Source organism: Denticeps clupeoides, chromosome 14 (genome assembly GCF_900700375.1).
Source record: "Denticeps clupeoides chromosome 14, fDenClu1.1, whole genome shotgun sequence".
NCBI lineage: Eukaryota > Metazoa > Chordata > Actinopteri > Clupeiformes > Denticipitidae > Denticeps > Denticeps clupeoides.
In genome coordinates this window covers 19,008,556-19,029,383 of record NC_041720.1, presented here as the reverse complement: position 1 = coordinate 19,029,383, position 20,828 = coordinate 19,008,556, and the positions used below count along the sequence as shown (strand labels likewise).

Below are 20,828 nucleotides of genomic sequence, written 5' to 3'. Positions count from 1 at the left end.
CCTTTAAATTCATCACTCTGTGTAACACAAGGTAAACCCACAGCACTGCTGTACATTTACAGGAAGTGCCCAAAACATTACGTTGTACTTTGCATTTCCAAAAACGTACAAAATTCATCAGTTAGCAAGAACACACTGTACCATTAAAATGGAATTAAAATGGACTGGTCAGTAAATCTCTGGTCAGACCAGCATTATCTGTGTTCCTGTGTGGATGCAACAGCTCTGAAAAGTGGTTGCTGGGTTAGATTTTCACTAGAGCTGATTGGTCTCATCGACTCTGTACATGTACATACCTCAGTTGGTTAGATTTTATAAGGAAAATGTTTGTTTAAGGTAAATGGAGCACCAGATACACATTTTGTGAGTCAAAGTGAATTTCAGCCCATCTACACATATAAACCTTTAACACTCAAAGGGCCATTTGGACCCGGTTTCCACAAAAGAGAACGCACGGGGAGCCGCAAATTGTTTTGAAAATCAAGATATCACTTCATATATTATTTTTATGCTACATATAAAAATAGGTTAGTGTGCTGCTTGTGAAATTGTATCGATGCCAAAAAAATTGCGTACATTGCCAACCTAGCGGAGCTATACGAACTCACAATATAAACTTAAAGTCAACCTCCGCAAATCATTAAACTGTTTACTCATCCCAAGAAGAATCAGATATTGAAACGCTACTCTAATTGAAGAAACTGATTTATTAGCTCTGGTGGGGTTGGCCTGGCAAGCATATAGGCATGTAGGGCATTTGTGAAGCATAATTTGAGCAACAAAAAATATGATAATAGTCTTCAAATTTCAAACTACTATAAAAAACATGGATAAAACTACAATTCATTTAAATTGTATTTTTTCTAAAACCACAGGTAGCCGCAGTGTAAGGGTGAAAGAGCTGCAGGTTGCTGACCTCTTTTCTAGATGTGGGTCTGGCTCACTTTATCAGTCTCATATAGATTAGGGAGCATCACAACCTGAACGCTGGACTTCAGGGCCTTCACGTGGACAGTCACAATGATAACACAGCTAATGAATCAGCAGTGAATAGTGGTGTCTTCCAGTCCCTTATATTGTTTGCAAAATTATTAGAAATCTCAAATCTGTTCCTAATGCATTTGCCACAATTCAAATCACTACTGGGCTCAATTGTTGTACATCTAATTAAAATGGAACCTCATTACACAAAAACAAATGTGTGTCAATTAGATTACTTATTAATTAAATCAATACAGCAACTATTTTTTATTTCAAAACAGTGATAATTGTTAAACTGGGGGTAATTGTCCATGAGTTTAAATTGTGAACAAATAAAAGAAATCTATAATTAGAAAAAAATTCTGATGAATATTTTTTGATTCTGACTAAAGATCAGAATCAAAAAAGTCGGGAAAAGACAACAACTCCATCCAACACAGAAGGCCACACACAAGAGTTAACAAAAGGAACAAGGCAGGTCATGGAAACACACAGACACAACAAAAGGTGCGAACGATTGGCGGGCAGATCGCTGGCCCCCTAATTAGTACCGGATTTATTCAATCACCTCGTTGCTCTCTTAATTAAAGTCGCTAATTACGGGATCTATCGGCTAGCCTCCCTGGCGCCTCCTGCTGAAGGTGACGACCTTGTGGATGTTCATCAGTCACATTACTGTCCCCTGGTAAGTGCAGTGGAGGAGGGGCCGCCGGGCTAATCTCTATTTAAATGAGAGCAGCCGCGCGCAGGCGCCCATAACTCAGCCGGGACGCGCCTGCGCGCGCACCGATATGGGACAAATTCATCACTGACCGACCCACCGCGCACTCATTTCGGATTCATGTGCCCATCGTGTCTTTGTGCCGAACCACTGATGAAAGCTTTTGAGATGGTCAAAGGTCAAACACCAGACTAAAGTCAAATGAAAGCTGTCGATTCAACCTCACATACACATTTACATCTAAGAAAGAAACACAATACCGTATTTAATTAAAGCACAATTATAATTAAGAATCCCGCTGGAAGGAGAATATGATGCATGTTGAACTGCTATGCTATGACACACGAGGTTGTGGAGAGACAATACAATGTCACAGTGGATCACCACCTAATTAGCAGCACATTTATTCAATTAGCCATCGTGTTTCTTAATTAAAGCGTCTAATTACGCTAGAGGAGGGAGAAGCGCGGCATTAATCTAGCCTGGGCCCAGCGCACAAAATAAAAGGGCATAATGGAAGAAAGCAGTAACATTCTCCATATTGAGCGTATGCATTAGCACCGGGCTGTGTTGGCTGCTCAGGGTGAAAGTGAAGGCCATTAAAGAAAATTCTATTTAACTGTTTAGAGAAAAGAGCTGCGGCCATTGATTATTTTTATGAGCCGTTGTTCTCACGCAACTCCCAAGCCATAAAACTGGCGGAGCTACATTATGATGCATCTGAATGTCTGCAGTGGAGTTAAACGAACATCGAAACGTAATTACCTCTCAGGCTGACTGCATCGTGGATGCTGGCCTTGTGAACACGGTTTTGCTCCACTCTAGAGTGTCAGCGCCATCGTGTGGACAATTCCCCAATCGCACATTTTTATTTACATTCGTATCACAATCAAGATACAAAATCACTAGGGAAAAAAGGTGTTTCAAGGAATTTAAGCTCACAGAAGCAAAAAATATGTGACTAGATAAAAAAATTACAATGGTACAAATGTCACATTAAAAAAAAAAAAAAAAAAAACATACATGAGTGAAATATTAATGAGCATAATTACAATAGTTGCACCTGAGTAAATTAAAATTTTATGCTGTGTGTGTGTGTGTGTGTGTGTAAATACACAAGTGGACGAGTCTCAGCTCCAAGCTAAAACTGAAGACATAAGGCACATTCTCTATGAAGTGTAGTCATGTTGAGATGGCGCTGTTGGGCTGGTGGCTTAGGGCTCCGCCTTCCTGAAACACTGCAGACTTGGAAACCGCCACCGTGCACCACTGTGGATGCGGAGGTCAAGCCATTCCTGCTGGACGACAGGCAGGTAGGACCCAGGGACAACAGAGGACAGTATCTCAGGCTGGGCTCCCTGCAGCTCAACTGTCTCTAGACTATTCAGGCTGCCCATGTCCTGGTCCTGAGCACTGCTGGGACCTGGTGGGTGAAACAAAGAATTGAAAAAACAATGTCAGATTGTAGCAGTGTGTTAACAGGCTGGGCACTGTGAACTCACAGCAGTGATGAAAGGGATCCCAGGCCTGTGAGGGCATGTAGGGCTGCTGCAGCAGACACAAAATTGCAGCATCCATCTGCTGGAAGACCCGAAGAGACAGTATCCGCTGGAGCAGCTCCTCCGACAGATGGTAATCCTCAGAGAGAATCAAATCCCGAATCAGGTTGAAGTCCTGCTTAAGCTGCAGTGCCCCCTGGAGGCTGGGGAAAGAAAGATATGATGTGATCATATGCCTTTAAAGCTTTTTTGAACTTGCCTATATGTAGAAGATTCTGAGCAGATGAAGTTTATTCATTTCTATAAAACTGGCCACCATCACACAGACCTCACCTAAACTTGATCTTCTGCTTTAAGATGTGCTCCATCCAAGCCTCCATGAAAGCGGTCATGGCCTCAGTCAGAGCTGGGAGCCAAGCTTCTTCAGGCAGCGGCCGGATGCCCTCCAGCACCTGTCCAAGCACACTCTGTGCAGCTGATGTGGCGTATTCACTGGGGCTGCTGGGTAATTCTGAATTGGTCCATGGACATATTTTTGTCATTACGTACCCATGTTGTAGAATAGCCATTACATATCTGGTGCTTGTATGCACAAAGACCGACATGGTTGATTTGGTACATGGAAGTACAGTCCCTGACAAAAGTCTTGTCACTTGTGTAATATATTTCTAATCAAAAACATTTTTTTTTTTTTTACAAGAAATGGCTCATTTTGTTCGCAACAGATTTTTCCCTGAAGTCCAACACAGAGCTTCTTCCCGCAGGCTATCCGAGCCCTCAACAACAACAGTACATAGAACTCCTATACACTCCAGCACTCACTCTGGACTCTTTGCACAAAAAAAACTCTGCTCTTTTTACTTCATACCGTGTATGACTATGTATGTGACAAATAAAATTTGAATTTGTTTCAGTGCAAAACGAAACTGTCAAAAAGTATTCTAATATTCAAAGCTTGGTAAAGCCCATTGAATCTATTTTTGCAAAGACATAAGTGTTGTCGCCTTGTCATATGAACTTCACCTGTGACTAATAATGGATCAATTAGGTCTCAGGTGTGTATAAAAAGAACCCCAGTACACTAGACCTTCACATCAACTGCAACAAGACCTCTGCAAACATGCCTAAGATTCACCCTGATATTAAAGTGTTGATTTTCAAGAGGCTGAAGACCAGATCCACTGCTGATGTTGCATACACCTTCAATGTGTCTCAGCATCAAGTACAGAGAATAAAAAAAAAAAGATTTGAAGAGACTGGAGAGATTTCTGACAAGCCCAAGTCAGGCAGACCCTGCAAGACTATGGCTCAAGAGGACCGTTTGTTGGCTCGAAAATCCAAGGCCAGCCCACCTGAAGTCCTGGTCACCTGAAGTCCCTGTGTCAACCAGAACTGTTTGTCGGATTCTGTCTCGAAATGGCCTCCATGGTTGAATTAGTGCCCAGAAGGCAGCACTAACAAAAGACAATTGAAAAACTGTGTGGCATTTGCAAAATCCAACAGCCTGCTAAAAGGATGGATGCTGGAAAAGTGGCAGAAGGGGGATTTTTTTAGATGAATCTTCTGTGGAATTACACCAGAGTCGCAAATATTGCAGCGACCTACTGGAGCCCACATGGATCCAAGATTCACCCAAAAAAGAGAGATCTGCAGGGTGGAAGGCAACATCAATAGTCTGAAATACCAAGAAATCTTAGCTTTATATTCCCAACCATAAAAGAGGATGGTGCTCAATCACATACTTCCATCTCCACATCAAAGTTTCTCAAGGCGAAGAAAATCAAGATGCTCCAGGATTGGCCAGCCCAGTCACCAGACATAAACATCATTGAGCATGTGTGGGGTAGGATAAAACCAAAGAATATTGCTGAACTCTGGGAGGCATGAAAAACTGCTTTCTTTGCTCTTCCTTATGACTTCAAAAATTGTATGAATTCTTGCCAAACTGCATGGATGCAGTTCTTCAAGCTCATGGAAGTCATACAAGATATTAAATTTGGATCTCACAGCACCACTACAAATCTTTGTATTTGCAGTAAATTTGTTCAATTTCCGTATAGGTGACAAAACTTGTCTCGCCAAAATTTGACCTTTCTGTCTTGATACATTCTAAATCTTTTTTCAGTGAAACTAATTCATTTCAATGCATTAAACATCATTTGGTAGGGTTTTAGCTTTTCATATGAGCTATTTCTAACACCAATTGATTAATTAAAAGTCAGGTTAATAGCAAGTGTTTCTACAAAATAGATAAGCAACAAGACTTTTGTCAGGGACTGTAGTATGTTTTATTACAAAAACTCACATTCATCATTCAGAAATATTATTCAGTCCATTAAAAAGTGCATTTCTAAGGATGTCAAATAAACACATATACACTATACATTGGAGAGAATTATGCTGATTAATTCATTTTAAACTGAAATGAAATTCGTGCTGCTCTTTCACACAGACAGAACTGTCATCAGAAGGGTTAAATTTGTGTGTGTATTTAAACTTGTATGCACAAGATAGGTTTGTAAATGAAGTAACTAGAGCTCATATAAATACAGCATAAAGTTCAAGTAGCAGACAGAGTGAGACCCCTTAAATATTTCACTTTTATATTTTATATTATTTTCGTAATTTTTTTCCTCATTACAGTAGACAGCACCCCCTATTGACAGAAAAACAATTGTTCATATTTTTGCAAATTTATTAACAAAGAAATATCATATGGTCCTAAGTATTCAAATCATTTGCTTTGACATTTAACTCAATTGCTGTCCATTTCTAGGTGCTGTCAATTTCATCTGATGATCCTTGAGATGGTTCTACACCTTCATCTGAGTCCAGCTGTGTTTTGATTATACTGATTGGACTTGATTAGTGACAGCGGCCTTCATAATCCTTAAATAGAAGACGTTTGGGACGACCAGAACCCTTCCTAGAGCTGGCCATCCGGACAAACTGAGAAATGTGGGGAGAAGAGCCGTGGGGAGAGAGATAAAGAAGACTGCAAAGATCACTGTGCCTGAGCTCCAGAGATATAGTCAGGAGCCAATCATCACTGCAGCACTCCACCAGTCGGGACATTATGGCACAGTGTCCCAACAAAAGATTGAAACTTGATTGAGACTATCTGCAATGAGGAGTGGCAGAGGACCCCCAAATCCAAAATACAAGTTGTCATCATAGCAAAGGGTGGCTACTATGAAGAATTCTGATTTATTTGTTTTGTCTTTCAATTAGAATGAGAAAGTGTGTCCAAACCTTTGACTGGTCCTGTGTGTTCAGGCATACTAGTGTCTCCTCTAGGAATCAATGAAGCTTGCCTATTTCAATTTACAAGAAAGAAAAAAAGCTAAATAATACCTGTTCTGTAGTTCACCCTCCAGTGCTTTGCTGATGGCATTGTCTGCTGAAAGATCTCAACAGACATCTTCTTACAGTCCACAGAGAAGATGTGGAGAACCAGGTCTGAGAAGGTCTACAAAGAGAAAGTCATTTAGCATTAGTGGATTTCAGACTGAAATTTGTGTACATACATACATATGCAATATTGACAGGAGGGGATTTAAATTGTGCAGAATGATTAAGTAGGGTAAGTGATAGCTGTCAATCATTTGAAACTTGATTGGGCCACAGTCATCTTTCCCTCTATCCTGACTAGTCTTCCAGTTCCTGCAGCTGAAAAACATCTCCACAGCATGATGCTGCCACCACCATGCTTCAATGTAGGGATGGTATTGGCTTGGTGATGAGTGGTGCCTGGTTTCCTTCGAAAAGGAAAGCAGCAGAAAATTGTGTGTAATCTTCCCCAGATTTGTTCTTCAAGACAATCTTGTCTCGGAGGGGACTTCAGACAATTCCTTTGATTTCCTTGGTTTGTGCTCTGACATGGATTGTCAACTGTGGGACCTTATAGAGACAGGTGTGTGCCAACTCCAAATCATGTCCAATCAAATTTTCCAAAGGTGGACTCCAATAAAGCTGCAGAAACATCTCAAAGACGATCAGAGCAAACAAAATGCACCTGAGCTCTATTTTAAGCTTCATGGAAATGGCCAAACCTCAAGTAATTTTTTTCAGGTTGTCATTATGGGCTTTTTGTGTGTAGAATTTTTGATCCATTCTGGAATAATGTTGTAACATAACAAAATGTGGAAAAAGCTGTGAATACTTTCCGAATGCACGGTACAAGGCTGCTCAAATTACAAAATGATTAGATAAAATAATATAAAATAAGATATGCACATTGAGAACATAGCCTTGGATTACAAGATAGTTAGAAAACTATTAGATTAGAAATCTTGTGCATAAAATTATTAAAGTTTTTTTGCTTTTATATAGGTCTCAGGTCCTGAAGTCTCTTTCCAAAATTCAGCCTTGGTGCAGCATTACAGCCACTTTGAGCCAGTCCAGATTTCTCCAGGACGCGCCTTTTCGGTGTGTGTAGCTTTAAATGCTAATGAGGAGAAGAGCGGCCTATACAAGTGAGGGGGCATTCATGGAAATCAGGTCATCAAGATCATTCACAAACCATGTTTGTCATGGACAGGAGGTTCTGTCAATGTTCTTCCAGAAAAAAAACTAACCCACTGGTTCTTCTAAAAAGTAACCTACTGGTTTGCTAGCCATGACGGTCGAAGGAGCTACTTTCTCTGCGAAAATCTCTGGGCGGAAAAAGCATGTGAAAAGGTAACCTTTACCCTTATGAGGGAGGTAACCTTCTGGAATTTGTCATAAGGGGACAAATTCCAGATTCCAACCACAAATTCTGACTGTCTGAGCTGCCACTCTCTGAACGGTGAAGCAGAATAGCCAAAGCACTCTTTATTCATATCATCATTTCTAGGAAGATTGCAAAGGGAAATTGTCATGTCATGGGACCTTTAAATCCAGACCAAAATGGCTTTGTCAAAACTAGATTTGCCTCAGACATTCTCAGTTTTGACAATGACATAAATACTGGTTTTCACAAAGTTTGCTGCTTCAGTGTTTTTTTTATGTTTCAAAGGCTTTTATAGACAATTACATCAAGTTTATACAAAGAGTAAATATCTGCAGTGTTTTTTCAGAGGCCTCTGTAATTCGCCCTGGCATGCTGTCAATCAACTTCTGTCCCCCCAACCACTTAGTTATCATGTTGGCCTTATGACACGGTGCTCAATCATGCTGGAAAATGTATTGTTCTTCACCAAACTGTTTGGAAGAAGTTGCTGTTGGAGGATGTTTATTCATGGCTGTGGGCTCACTCAAGCAGCCCCATGCCACATGAATGGTCTCAGGATGCTTTACTGTTACCATGAGACAGGACTAATGGTAGCGCTCACCTTTGCTTCTCTGTACACTCATTTTGTCAGATGCCCCAAACATTCGAAAAGGGACTTCAGAGAAAATTAGTTTACCCCAGTCCTCAGCAGTCCAATCCCTGTACTTTTTGCAGAATATCAGTTTGTCCTTTTTTTCTTCAGTCTGTCTTTCTTGGAGGTAGATTAAGGAAGCGCCCCCCGTAATCAGAAGGTATCCAGTTCGAATCCCGATCCGCCAAAGTGCCACTGAGCAAAGCACCATCCACACACACTGCTCCCTGGGTGCCTGTCATGGCTGCCCACTGCTCACCAAGGGTGATAAGTTAAAAGCACTCACACCTGCCTGCTGCCATTCCTGAGCAAGCTCTGCACTGGTGACACCCTGATCCCACATCTTTAGTATAGTTTAATTTCTTTAGTATAGTTTAATTTCTATAGTTTAATTTTATATATCTCATACAGGTTTTAGTGTCTCACTTTTGCCATGTCAATCACATGGACAACTAGAGAAGAGAATGGTAAAAAACAAACAAGGGGTTGGTTTTAAGTTCTTAATGGACTGAAGAGTTGTTGTGGTGATTCTTTGTCTAATTTCCAGTTTTATAACTGGTCAGCCCATTTTAAAATATGATGAAGATTTGAACCGGCAACCTTCAGTGTACGGGTCCACTTCCTTACCGCTTGGCCACCACTGCCCCAGTGGTGATGTGGTAATTGCTGTGCAATGTATCCAATAGCCGAGGAGCATGGGAGAGAAGTCCATTAGGGCTTTTAAGATAGAGGACAGCGATGATCCACAGAACAGGAAAGTGAGGAGAGGAGAGATATGCTGTCTCCAGCTGTCCTAGCTTGGCCTACCGGTTAAGGGAGTGGCCCCGTAATCAGAAAGTTGAATAAGAAAGTCGGTTCAAATACCAAGCCGCCAAGGTGCCACTGAGCAAAGCACCACACACTGCTTCCCGGGTGCCTGTCATGGCTGCCCACTGCTCACTCAGGGTGATGGGTTAAAAGCAGAGGACACATTTCGTTGTGTGCACCGTGTGCTGATATGCAGTGTTTCACAATGACAATCACTTTCATTTTCAGTGGTAAGGAGTAGGATGAGAATGAGAGATTGGAAAATGTGAAAGGGTGCAGGAAGATACATTTGAAGGCAAAACAGAGTAAATGTTATGATGAATGAAGGAGGGATGGTGGTTAGTCTTGGATCTGGTAGGTAGAGTGAGGCTAAAGAAAAGAAAGTGGTGATCAGAGATGTGAAGACAGGTTAGTGAAAGTGAAGTGATTGTCACTTGTGATACAGTGCACACAGTGAAATTTGTCCTCTGCATTTAACCCATCACCCTGAGTGAGCAGTGGGCAGCCATGACAGGCGCCCGGGGAGCAGTGTGTGGGGACAGTGCTTTGCTCAGTGGCACCTCAGTGGCACCTTGGTGGATCGGGAATCGAACCGGCAACCTTCTGATTACGGGGCCACTTCCTTAACCGCTAGGCCACCACTGCCCCACTGTAGTTGGAGAGACATTCTGTTAAATTGTAAAAAGTGTCAGTGTGTTCAGATATGTTGATTAAGAAAGATCTCGCTTACCAAACTAACAATGAAAATTAGAACCATAATAAATCACTGTACTTTGGTACTTCAGTACATTTAAAGGCAAATACTTTCATATAGGGCTGCACGATTTGGGGAAAAAGACATATTGCGATTATTGAGATCAATATTGCAATATGCAATTGCGATGTGATAAAGGACACTTGCTTGTATATCAATGAAAAGTCACATACTAATAGTGAAATGTTTAATTACAAAGTGAAACATACAAACTACTTATTACAACCTGAAATGCCCAGTGCTTTCAAAATACAATATTCTACAAAATTAAATAATAACAAACTCTTTTACATTACTGTCGAACTACAACCCTGGTAAGGCTAAACAACTGTTTTGATTTATAAAATCCTGTATTATAGTTCTTACGTTTAACCAAAACGTTGTTTGGAGGCTGACTTGAACACAGGGATGCATAGCTTTGCTAGCTTAGCTAAGGTTAAGATTTGTAAACTGAGGTGAATTTCTTTAGGAAACCTTCAAAGTTTGAAAAAAGTTAACTAAACAGCTAAGAACAGTCTAAATAGCTAATGCCTACGTTTAGCCAAAACGTTGTTTGGAGGCTGACTTGAACACAGGAATGCATAGCTTCGCTATCTTAGCCTAGCTTAGCTAAGGTTAAGACTTATAAAACGGGATTTTATAATGGCCAAATATATTCAAAACAATGTCCAGCCTTACCTATGAAATGTAACCCCCCGGGATCTGGTTTGGAGCGTACAGCGGTTTGTACAGCCCCAAGCAGCACAAGAGTGAGGCATTTTTATGCACGTCTCTCCATAGACATGTATATGCTTCACGCCACAGCAGAGCCTATCGCAATATGGCGGCGACGTTGACGTACGCTGCAGCGCGTCATGTGCCGTGTAACCATATGTCTCCGAATCGAAAGTCATGTGACCAAACACGTCACATTCGACTGAGATGTGAGACTTCAGTCAGCTCGCAAACTTTGAGAGAATGAGAGAATGGATCGGCAACATATCCGATCCAATCCATGTACTAATCATTTAAATTGCAGTTTTTTGCGTTCAAGTAATCGCACGGGCTGACATCACGATTACGATTGCGATTAGATTAATCGTGCAGCACTACTTTCATACTTCATCTACCACTGATTAAATATATCAAATGCTTCAGTTTTTTATGTGATTTGGTAGAACTTTGGACAACATGCACATTTGCATGAATTTTTTATAAAGCCAAAGTCAGATGCACTTAGTAGCATGAATATAAACCTAAGCATCTAAGCATCTAAAAAATCAGCAGGTCTATGGCAGTCAGCCATGACAAAATGCAAAATTAGTCAATGGGTATAGCGGTTATGTCCTAAAGTATATCAATAATGCATAAAAAAGCATTCTGACTAAATTTAGCAATCTCTAGTTTTATTTTTGCTGCTGTAGGCCAATAATCTGACCCTTTGGAATGGCTGATGGGCACAACTGTGTAATACAGGTGTATATAGTAATGTAATTGCATGACTCTATAGTGGCTTTAGAGCCGATGTGGGAAAAAGTAATTTTTGTGTTTCATAGCTAAAATACTTAATAATTCTAAGTGCCTCACCTGCAGCTCATTGAGACACTGTCTGAGCTGAATGAGCTGAGTTATCACAGTTTCTCCATCATATATCAGAACCTCCACCTTCTTCAGCAGGTTTTCTACTGAGGCAGTCACCACCTTAGAGAAGAAAACAGCAGCAAATTTAGTGGCCAACAACAACGACAACATTTATTTCTTATATAGCCCAAAATCACATACAGTATGTCTCAATGGGTTTCTACACAAGACACAGGCAATATATAGCACTCATCTTAACAGTGTATAGTGGTTTTGTCCAACATCAATAATGGGTAAATTGTTCCAGATTATTATCAAATTCATAATAATTTAAATTACTGAAATTTAAATATCGTGTGCAGGAAAAGCCCAATAAAATATTTTGTGCAAGGACTAGCTCATCCCCTAGTGGTGGATGAAATCTATTATTCAAGATACAATGGAACAAAAAACTGCATGAACCATGAAATACACATACAGTACTCTGCAGAAGTAGGAAGTAGTTAAATGAATTAAATTCCCATCAGTAAATTAATTCCCATTAGTAACTCTGAAACTTTTATTAAAAGGTGAAAGGTGCAATAATTGCATTTGATATCGGATAAAAAAAAACTTTTGATATGTAGAGATCTGCTACATATCATTTTGGCAAACAAATGAATGAGCTCCTATAAGCAAAAGTCTAAAGAAAGTCTAAAGCAATATTGCATTGCTGCTCAGAAAATAACAAACAACAGAATAACAAATCTGTAGAGACTTGGTCTTTTTCTCTATGAACAATGTCATTGTTTAATTAAAATAAAGAAATTCTGCAATAAATGGTTTGGGCAAATCAATATTAGTTTTAAGTTACTGTTAGGAAAAATAACTCAATAACTTGGTGAGTTTATTAATAATAATACTATTTTAACACACAGATGACATTGATGATAACAGTGGTTAAATTTGTGATACCAAAATTATGTTTAATAATACTGCCAATGGTTTTAGGCTTAAACAGTGATTGCTTTAGTAAAACATTCAAGGCATTATTCTTAAAATAATGATTAAAATAACAAGTTTTGGGGATTTGGATTAATAAAATACTATATTGCCAATAATATTGGGATGCCTAATTTTCACACACATGAATCTTAAATCCCATTCTTAATCTATAGTATGCCTGTATTTTAATATGTGTATTTCTTACCATTCATCAACAAGAACATTTGAGTAGGCCTCAAAAGCATTGAGTAGGTCTGACTTGAAATCTCTGCTTATTCATTTACATTTTACAGCATTTATCAGACGGCCTTATCCAGAGTGACTTACAATCAGTAGTTACAGGGAGAGTACCCCCCTGGAGCAATTTAGGGTTAAGTGTCTTGCTCAGGGACACAATGGTAGTAAGTGGGCTTTGAACCTGGGTCTTCTGGTTCATAGGCGAGTATGTTACCCACTAGGCTACTACAACCCTTTTGCTTATTCTACATCATAGTAGATTATTAAATTTTTCAGATTTATTCAGATAACCATCATTTGTAATGGCAAAATAGACTCTTGAACTGAAGATTAAATATCACAAAAATTCCTTTGTGGAGACATATGAATCTCAATGCTGTACATGGGAAACAGAATCCATACCACAAGGTCTCTAAGGGTGACTAGCAGGAAGCGGCTGAGGGCCCAGGAGGAGAGGAACTGGTAGGCTTTGGTCATGATCCAGAAGGTTGATGACTGAACAGAGACCACACATCTAGAAAGCGTGTCCAAAAATGTAGACCTGCACAGCTCCTTACTGCCACCTGCTGATGAAGAAAGCAAATGACTCACAAAAAGTTGCACAAAAAAAGTGTGACAAGCTATTATAGGATTGGCCTGTAAAGCTGCTTATAAGTGACTCACCACTGAAGCAGTCCACGTCTGAAGTGATACAGGCCTGGAGCTTTTCCAACAGCAGGTAAATAGGAGGAAAAAGTTGTAGGAGTTTTTCTGTTGTAATGGTCCACACAGTGGAGGCTGACTGTGCTGCTCTGGAGAGACATTTGTCCTTCAGGCCAGAGCCCAGGAAATCACACATGACTGTAAAAAAAAAATTCCATTAAAGATTTTTTATTTTTTTTTTGTGATGTAAGGATGGACAGTGTTGGTGGATATGACAGTTCAACTCAATGCTGTTTGTGAGACTGAATTGCTCAGTTGTTAAATCAGCTAAAAAAAAAGAAAAAAAAAGAGGGAAGAAACATCGCCAGGTGACAGCTCCCCCAAGGATAAAAGCACACAGAACAGCAGACTGGAGTGATCCTAAGCTTCAAAAGAGAAAATGGTAAAAGCCAAGGTCCGGTAATGTGGAGCACTGGAGAAATTCAAGATCTTCTAGCTATATGGACAGCCGCAAAAATTCAGCACAAAAAATAAAAGCACTAGAACAAAATGTATGAAGAAATAAGGGAGAAATAAAGAAACTTAAAGTCGCAGGCTTCACACTGACTTGTCAATAAACTCAAACAAAAAAAGGAAAAAACACAACAGGGACAAAAAGAAGGGGCTGTGTTAGGGCTGAACAATATTTTGAAATCAAACTGAAATTGTGATTTTATCAATATCTGTCCAAAAGGGGTGCAGGAGAGTAGGGCTGCACGATTTGGGGAAAAAGACATATTGCAATTATTGAGATCAATATTGCGATATGCGATTGCGATATGATAAAGGACACTTGCTTGTATATCAATGAAAAGTCGCATACAAATTACTAATAGTGAAATGTTTAATTTCAAAGTGAAACATAAAAACTACTTGAAATGCCCAGTGCTTTCAAAATACAATATTCTACTAAATTAAATAATCACAAAAAAACTCTTTACATTACTGTCGAACGACAAACCCTGGTAAGGCTAAACAACTGTTTTGATTATATTTGGCCATTATAAAATCCCGTATTATAGTTCTTACCTCTAACCCAAACGTTGTTTGGAGGCTGACTTGAACACAGGAATGCATAGCTTCGCTATCTTAGCCTAGCTTAGCTAAGGTTAAGACTTATAAAACTGGATTTTATAATGGCCAAATATATTCAAAACAATTGTCCAGCCTTACCTATGAAATGTAATCCCCCGGGATCTGGTTTGGAGCGTACAACGGTTTGTACAGCCCCAAGCAGCACAAGAGTGAGGCATTGAGGCACTTCTCTCACACCACAGCAGAGCCTATCGCAATATGGCGGCGACGTTGACGTACGATGCAGCTCGACATGCGACGTCTACCCAGTCACGAATCTGAGGTCTCCATTGAACCGAATCGAAAGTCATGTGACCAAACATGTCACATCCGACTGAAGTGAGACTTCAGTCAGCTCGCAAACTTTGAGAGAATGAGAGAATGGATCGGATATGTTGCCGATCCAATCCATGTACTAATCATTTATATCGCAGCTTTTTGGTTCATGTAATCGCACAGACTGACATCACGATTACGATTGCAATTAGATTAATCGTGCAGCACTACAGGAGAGCAAACAAAGTTCAGACAGTAAAACAAAGTTCGCTGTGCTCTCCACAAGATTTACCTTTCCTCTAAAAAATCAGCGAGTGGCGCTCAATGTGAAAAATAGCTGTGGTTTTCTAAACTCCTGGTAAGATGTGATGTGTTGTAGATCTCTGGACATTCGTCAACTTCCTCCATTCATGCTTTGTGTGTGGGTGTGTTTTGAAGGGGCAGAACAAAAATGTGTCACAGTGTGCAGCAGTCAAAGTTCAACAAACTCACTCATCTTCATGAGATATGGGTCACATCCAACATATTTTTCATTAATTGCCTGTATCGCTATCTAGACACTTGGTCTACATTCGTACTATTCAGACTCTGTCCAGACTCGGCTTTCCTCCAAAGATGTATTCTCTATTTTCACTTCCTGCCCTCCACACATCATCATAACCATGTGACTGCAACCCAGCTATTTCAACTTTGTGCTATCCTTGTTGCAGAGCCACACGAAACCCTTACCATTGCACATGCGTTTGCGATCGGGCTAATCGGTTTCATAGCAAAGTGCAGAACATGTTGTGTTTGGTCTAAAACAGCAGTAGCCCACCAGGCACAAGGGCGCACGTGCCACCCCAGAGTCCAATCACGTTGCGCTGATGTCCCTGTATGATAGACAGTCATGCTCACCAAGTCCCATATTAAAGCCACGCCCACTTTAACACCAGCAAGGACATTCACTCTCAACTGGTATGCTAGTTACAACGCAGTTCATATTTCGATGTACGGTTATGCAGCTCTTAATACACACAGTGAATAATCATAAACTATTTTTTTTTCTGAAAATTGACTAGTCCTAGGCTGCGTAAAAAATGGCAGCAGTGGGGATCAAACTAATTTTCATTATGATGTAATGAATTCGGTGCTTGGATTTCTGTTTAGTAGGCATGACCTGTGATGTATTATCATGTGGCTCCTGCTGAGCTCCTGTCTAGTGTAAACGCGGACAGGTTCTTGGTTCCCAGTTCAGCACTGACCGAGCACCAAAACCAGCACCTGGCATCAGTGTAGTAAAAAAGAGGAATCTGAGGTCAAGAGGATGGAAGTTGGATCTACCAATTCCTACAGGTGTCCAAAATTAGAACCTCCTCTGCCTGCATAAACGTAGTGAGCACACTACACTGTGGTACCATAACCATGTGAGCACTATTTGAAATTATGTTGAGATGTAAGATTAGAGGCTGGAATTTTGACAACATACATTTTTGCTTACATCTCACCATTTTTCATTTTTGCTTGTGAGACTTCCAGTTACGCTGCTCATTTTTACAGTGTCACAGATGGCTATTCAGATGCACTGTTTAAGTTTACGCTGAGGTTGGACTTTTGGCACAAATCTCTCGTATGGGTAGGGCTGCATGACAGCTCTGAAATCCTGAACTCTATCACTGTGAGATACGTGGGCTTTAAGAACATGCATCATCAGCTATTACCCATCACATATGGATCACATCATGATTATAGTGCAGTTAATTGTGTGCACAAATCTCATTCCATATATGATCAGAAATGGCTGTGAATGCTGTGCGCGTGCATCTGGCAGTATATAGGGTTCAGAGTTGCGATGGGAAGTTCGGCTCTTTTCATATTAAAATACTTCCCATCACTAGTTCAGGGAATGGACCTACCACGCAAACACATCCTGGCCAATGAAGCAAGGCCCCGCCCACACAAGAGGATTGTGCCAAAAGTCCAACCGTGTTCTCAGGCAGAGTAAACTTAAAATGGGGCAGAGCGACTGAAAAGCCAGCAGTGAAAGTGTAAAAACAAGCAGCATAACTGAAAAATGAAAATAACTGAAAAAGTCACAAAAGAAAAAAATAATAAAGCGAGATGTAAGCAAAAACATATGTTGTCAAAATTCCAACCTCTTATTTTACATTTCTACATCGTATTTTCGTTTGATATTAGGAAAGTTTTGTTTCAAAATTTTGGCACAAATCCGATTCCATAAATGAGTCTCCTTCACTATCAAACAGCACTCAGAACCTGGGGGAAAACTCCGGCAAACCCCAAAGCAAAAAAGAATCAGAAATCAAAAGCTTGTGTGATAGGTGTCTCACAGGAACACAGCTTCAAGCACAGCTTATTAGTGACTGTGGCAAGTCTCAGATTCAATTGTAAGGATACAACCAGGAGTTGCAGATTTAAAAGGTTGAGTTGCAGAAAGCCATTGCTTAAATGTTAAAATAAGAAAAATAGGCTTGTCTATGCCACGAAATACCACCAATGGATTACTGAAACCGTCATGGACTGATTAATCGAAAACCAAAACTTCACACAGAAGTCAAGTAGATGAAAGTTTGTCAATGTGTGATATCTGTTAAACATGGAGGAGGAGAAAAATTATGGCAAGGAAAGAGGTGTGAACTACATGCTAGGCTAACCATCTAGCGAGAGGGAGTAATAATCTAGTGTGAGACGTGCAGTATTGGCATAGGGTAGGGAAAAGAGCAAAGTAGAACTTTAATTTCTTACTGTGTACAGCATGAGAAACATATATGACATATCTTAAATGCTTTTAGTTCTGTGGTGGAATCAATCAAATGAAAAAAATATGATAAAATGTTTTATCTATCACCACTAACAGTGTGATAACCATCTTTCTGACCTTCATCCCAGTGCATGAAGACGACATAGGATAAAAGCCATGAGGTGAAATGGTCCATAGCCTCTTTGCAGTCTGCAGGGATAAGCCCTGTGGGAGTAAACAAATGTAAGACACACAAGATAAAAAACAAGAGACAAAAAAAAAAAAAAAAGGTTTTACCCTCTTTGGTGGCCTGCCTGACCCACGTAACCAATAAGAAGACAGAGTGAAGGGTCCACTGGTTGAGGCCCACCATAATGCTGCTGGGTGGTGGACAGCAGAACTGCTGGATGGATGCGGACACAAACGTCCTCCACATCATGACCTTGTACTGAGCCTGTACATCCAAATGGCTTCCATCTTGCACCTGTTGCAATTTTGTAGCCCTGGCATCACTCTCCATTGAAATGGTAGCATGGCCCTGACAGAGCCTGAACTGCTTTAGACAATGAGTCTCCAGCATGTCAGTAGAGGATAGCAAGGCTTGAATAAACACACCAAACGGGGGGTCGAAGGACCAGGAAGGAACTTGCTGGAGATGATTAGGAGTTGCAATATGGTCATGGACAGAGTTTGAGTGATGCTGAAAATAGCAGTCCTCTTCAAGGTAATTCCAGTTGAGAGTGGAGGACTCAGGACAAGAGAGGAGCTCAGTCTGCTGGGTGGCCCACTGCTGGAACAGGTTTGCTGCTAATTGTCCCCTGCTCTCAGCCAAGATATTAATCAGCTTGACCATAGGAAAGGCCAGAGGGCACCCATCTTTCCACCACAGGCAGTTCACCAGTTGGTCACCTCTCCAACCCTCTGCTGCACACTGTGATTGGAAATCGTGTACTGCCTGGTTGAAGATCTGGGCAGAGGCAAGTGCATCCTCAATTGAGTCTCTGGACAAATTAGTGATGTGGGCAGTGATCAATGATGATAAGGCTGTATGGATGCAGCGCTCCATCAGTAACAGAGACTGCAGTCCCAGCAACCTTAGTGTCTGCCGCATCACCCTGAGCATCTTCGGTCTAGAGCTCACAAGACCACACAAAAGTCTGTCTGAACAGGTCTTGGCGCAGAGTGCCTCCCAGTGGCCTAGGTGCAGTCGCAGCTGCTGGCACAAATTCTGCAGGCGTAGGTCACATGCATTGTTGACCAAAAGCAGGTGCTTATGCTCCAGCAGGGTAGCAAGACTGATGCAAAAATTGGAGGCTACGTGTGATCGTTGGGCAAACTCATTCTGTAGAAGAAGGAGGGCTCTATACTCCAGCTTCCGCTGAAGCTGGGCTATGTGGGGGGCAAAAGTGGGAATCAGCAAGTTGTGGTAGGGGTCATTGCTGGTGGAGAGGTAGCTAGAAATGTCCTTGATGCAGAAACATGGTAGGAGCCCCTGTCCAGGCATTTGCAGGACAAGGTACTGCTGGTTAATAGCCAGACGAGCCAGCTCCAGTTGCTGGTGGTGACTTGAGAGGCACACACCAAATGCATCTTCACTCTCAGAAGCCTTCTGCCCCAGAAGCCTCTGGAGACCAGGGTTGATGTGGCTCAGCAGGACGGATTCAACCTTGGTGAAGGAACCCTGATACCATGAACCTATGGAATATGAAGTGATAAGTTTTACTTTAAATAATATTACATAAAAGCATCTAAATGCATTTTCCTATGATAATATTCACAGGATTGTAAACTTCCAAGTCTATTTTCTTTTAAGATTATCAGAGAGCTCTCGGTGGTGGCCTTGCGGTTAAGGTAGTGGACCCGTAATCAGAAGGTTGCCGGTTCAAATCCCGAGCCGCCAAGGAGCAAAGCACCGCCCCCACACACTGCTCCCGAGGCGCCTGTCAGGGCTGCACACTGTGTGCACCGTGTGCTGTGTTGCAGTGTATCATAATGACAATCACTTCACTAATCTGGTGCGGTTGAGCATGCCAATGATGCTCTGGAGAGGAGGTGAGTTCCAATGAATTATAACTGAATTATAAACTGTCTCCCATACCAGTGACAGACACAAGGTACAAGCAGCCTAGAGATCATATGAAGACATCAGCACACCAAAATGGCAGAGTTGACTGTCCAGGGACGTGTCAGACACCCATTGCGAAAGTGGGGACAGAGTGGATGACACTTCGCTTTCTGGGGATTAAAATTTTTTCATTATTACATCATCCCAGGGTGAAACATTCACTCTCTAGGATGTGGGTAACCAATGTATTTTAAAAATCTTTTTAATAAAAAGTAACTCTGGTTAAGATGTTTATGTGAATAAAAGCCTCAATACATCTATATCATATGCACGTCTTTAAGAAAATCCAAATTTGACCACTCATTATCTTTCACTAGAGAAAAACTATTTTGATTTGCAGACAATATTCATTTTACTGATTTGACTGTCGCTATTAGAATGCATCAAACAAATCTTAACCTTAAATACATTTTTATCAGCTGAATGTAAACGTCACTAATAGATACAGCATCATAGTACAGCTGTTCTTGCTATTAAATGGCTGGTGTTGATTGGTTTATGCAGGCTATGCTTTAGCTGCTTTCCTTTTCGTTACAGTGTGTCTAAGCAAGCGTGGCAATTAAATTCACATTAGAAACAAATAAATATAATATATATTTTTAATTTTTTAATCTTTTGATCTAGAAATAGTGATTATCGTGTGTACAATCCATACCGGCGGGTTGCTCGCTTCCTTCTTTTCCCGGCTGTGCGATGCGCCTCGCCATCCTCACCAGTTAGCAGCATTCCTCACTGTTCACCTGCACAGCCTACGATTAGCAGAAGGGATCATGTTGACATTGAACGCGGCCCAGAAACGGGATTCAAGCGCGGGCTACCAGGCCTGAAAAAAATAATCCAGTTACCTGACGAACGAACACCAGTCCAAAACACCACACTGGTGCAGAATACAGCCTGTTAGCGATGTCCACAAGGACCAAGTAACCGCGTTACTTTTCTTTCCCGTTTCCTCGACATTTACATGGCAAAATCTTATTAGTATTATTACTCTGGTCGTCCGTAATCTCCACGCTTTAGCTGCCAGAAACATACGACTGGATAAGG

The 20,828-nt window shown here is 40.9% G+C and overlaps 1 protein-coding gene across 3 annotated transcripts; it reads right to left on the bottom strand.

Annotated features, from left to right (window-relative positions):
* Positions 1–2,735: 2,735 nt before the first annotated feature.
* On the bottom strand, positions 2,736–20,828 carry ccdc142 (coiled-coil domain containing 142). Of its 3 annotated transcripts, none has more exons than XM_028953607.1 (11): positions 20,630–20,828; positions 20,440–20,533; positions 17,957–19,354; positions 17,798–17,884; positions 13,552–13,728; positions 13,291–13,454; positions 11,674–11,787; positions 6,556–6,670; positions 3,535–3,712; positions 3,205–3,404; positions 2,736–3,125 (listed from the first exon to the last, which is right to left on the bottom strand). In XM_028953607.1, exons 2-11 carry the CDS (start codon positions 20,489–20,491, stop codon positions 2,917–2,919), a joined length of 2,694 nt encoding a protein of 897 aa, XP_028809440.1. In that variant the 5' UTR covers positions 20,492–20,533; positions 20,630–20,828; the 3' UTR covers positions 2,736–2,916. The 3 variants fall into 3 exon arrangements, with proteins under 3 accessions (XP_028809440.1, XP_028809441.1, XP_028809442.1); XM_028953608.1 differs by having other exon boundaries at positions 13,291–13,451; XM_028953609.1 differs by lacking the exon at positions 2,736–3,125 and having other exon boundaries at positions 3,271–3,404; positions 3,530–3,712.

What these genes read in the sequence shown, in the direction of transcription:
- ccdc142 (XM_028953607.1), bottom strand. Translation starts at nt 20,491, where the DNA reads ATGGCGAGGCGCATCGCACAGCCGGGAAAAGAAGGAAGCGAGCAACCC. An exon ending in TCACCCTTAGAGACCTTGTG is followed by an intron (nt 11,788 to 13,290) that starts GTATGGATTCTG and finishes TTCTTCTCTAAG; the next exon opens with GTGGTGACTGCCTCAGTAGA. An exon ending in GGATCCCTTTCATCACTGCT is followed by an intron (nt 3,126 to 3,204) that starts GTGAGTTCACAG and finishes TTCACCCACCAG; the next exon opens with GTCCCAGCAGTGCTCAGGAC.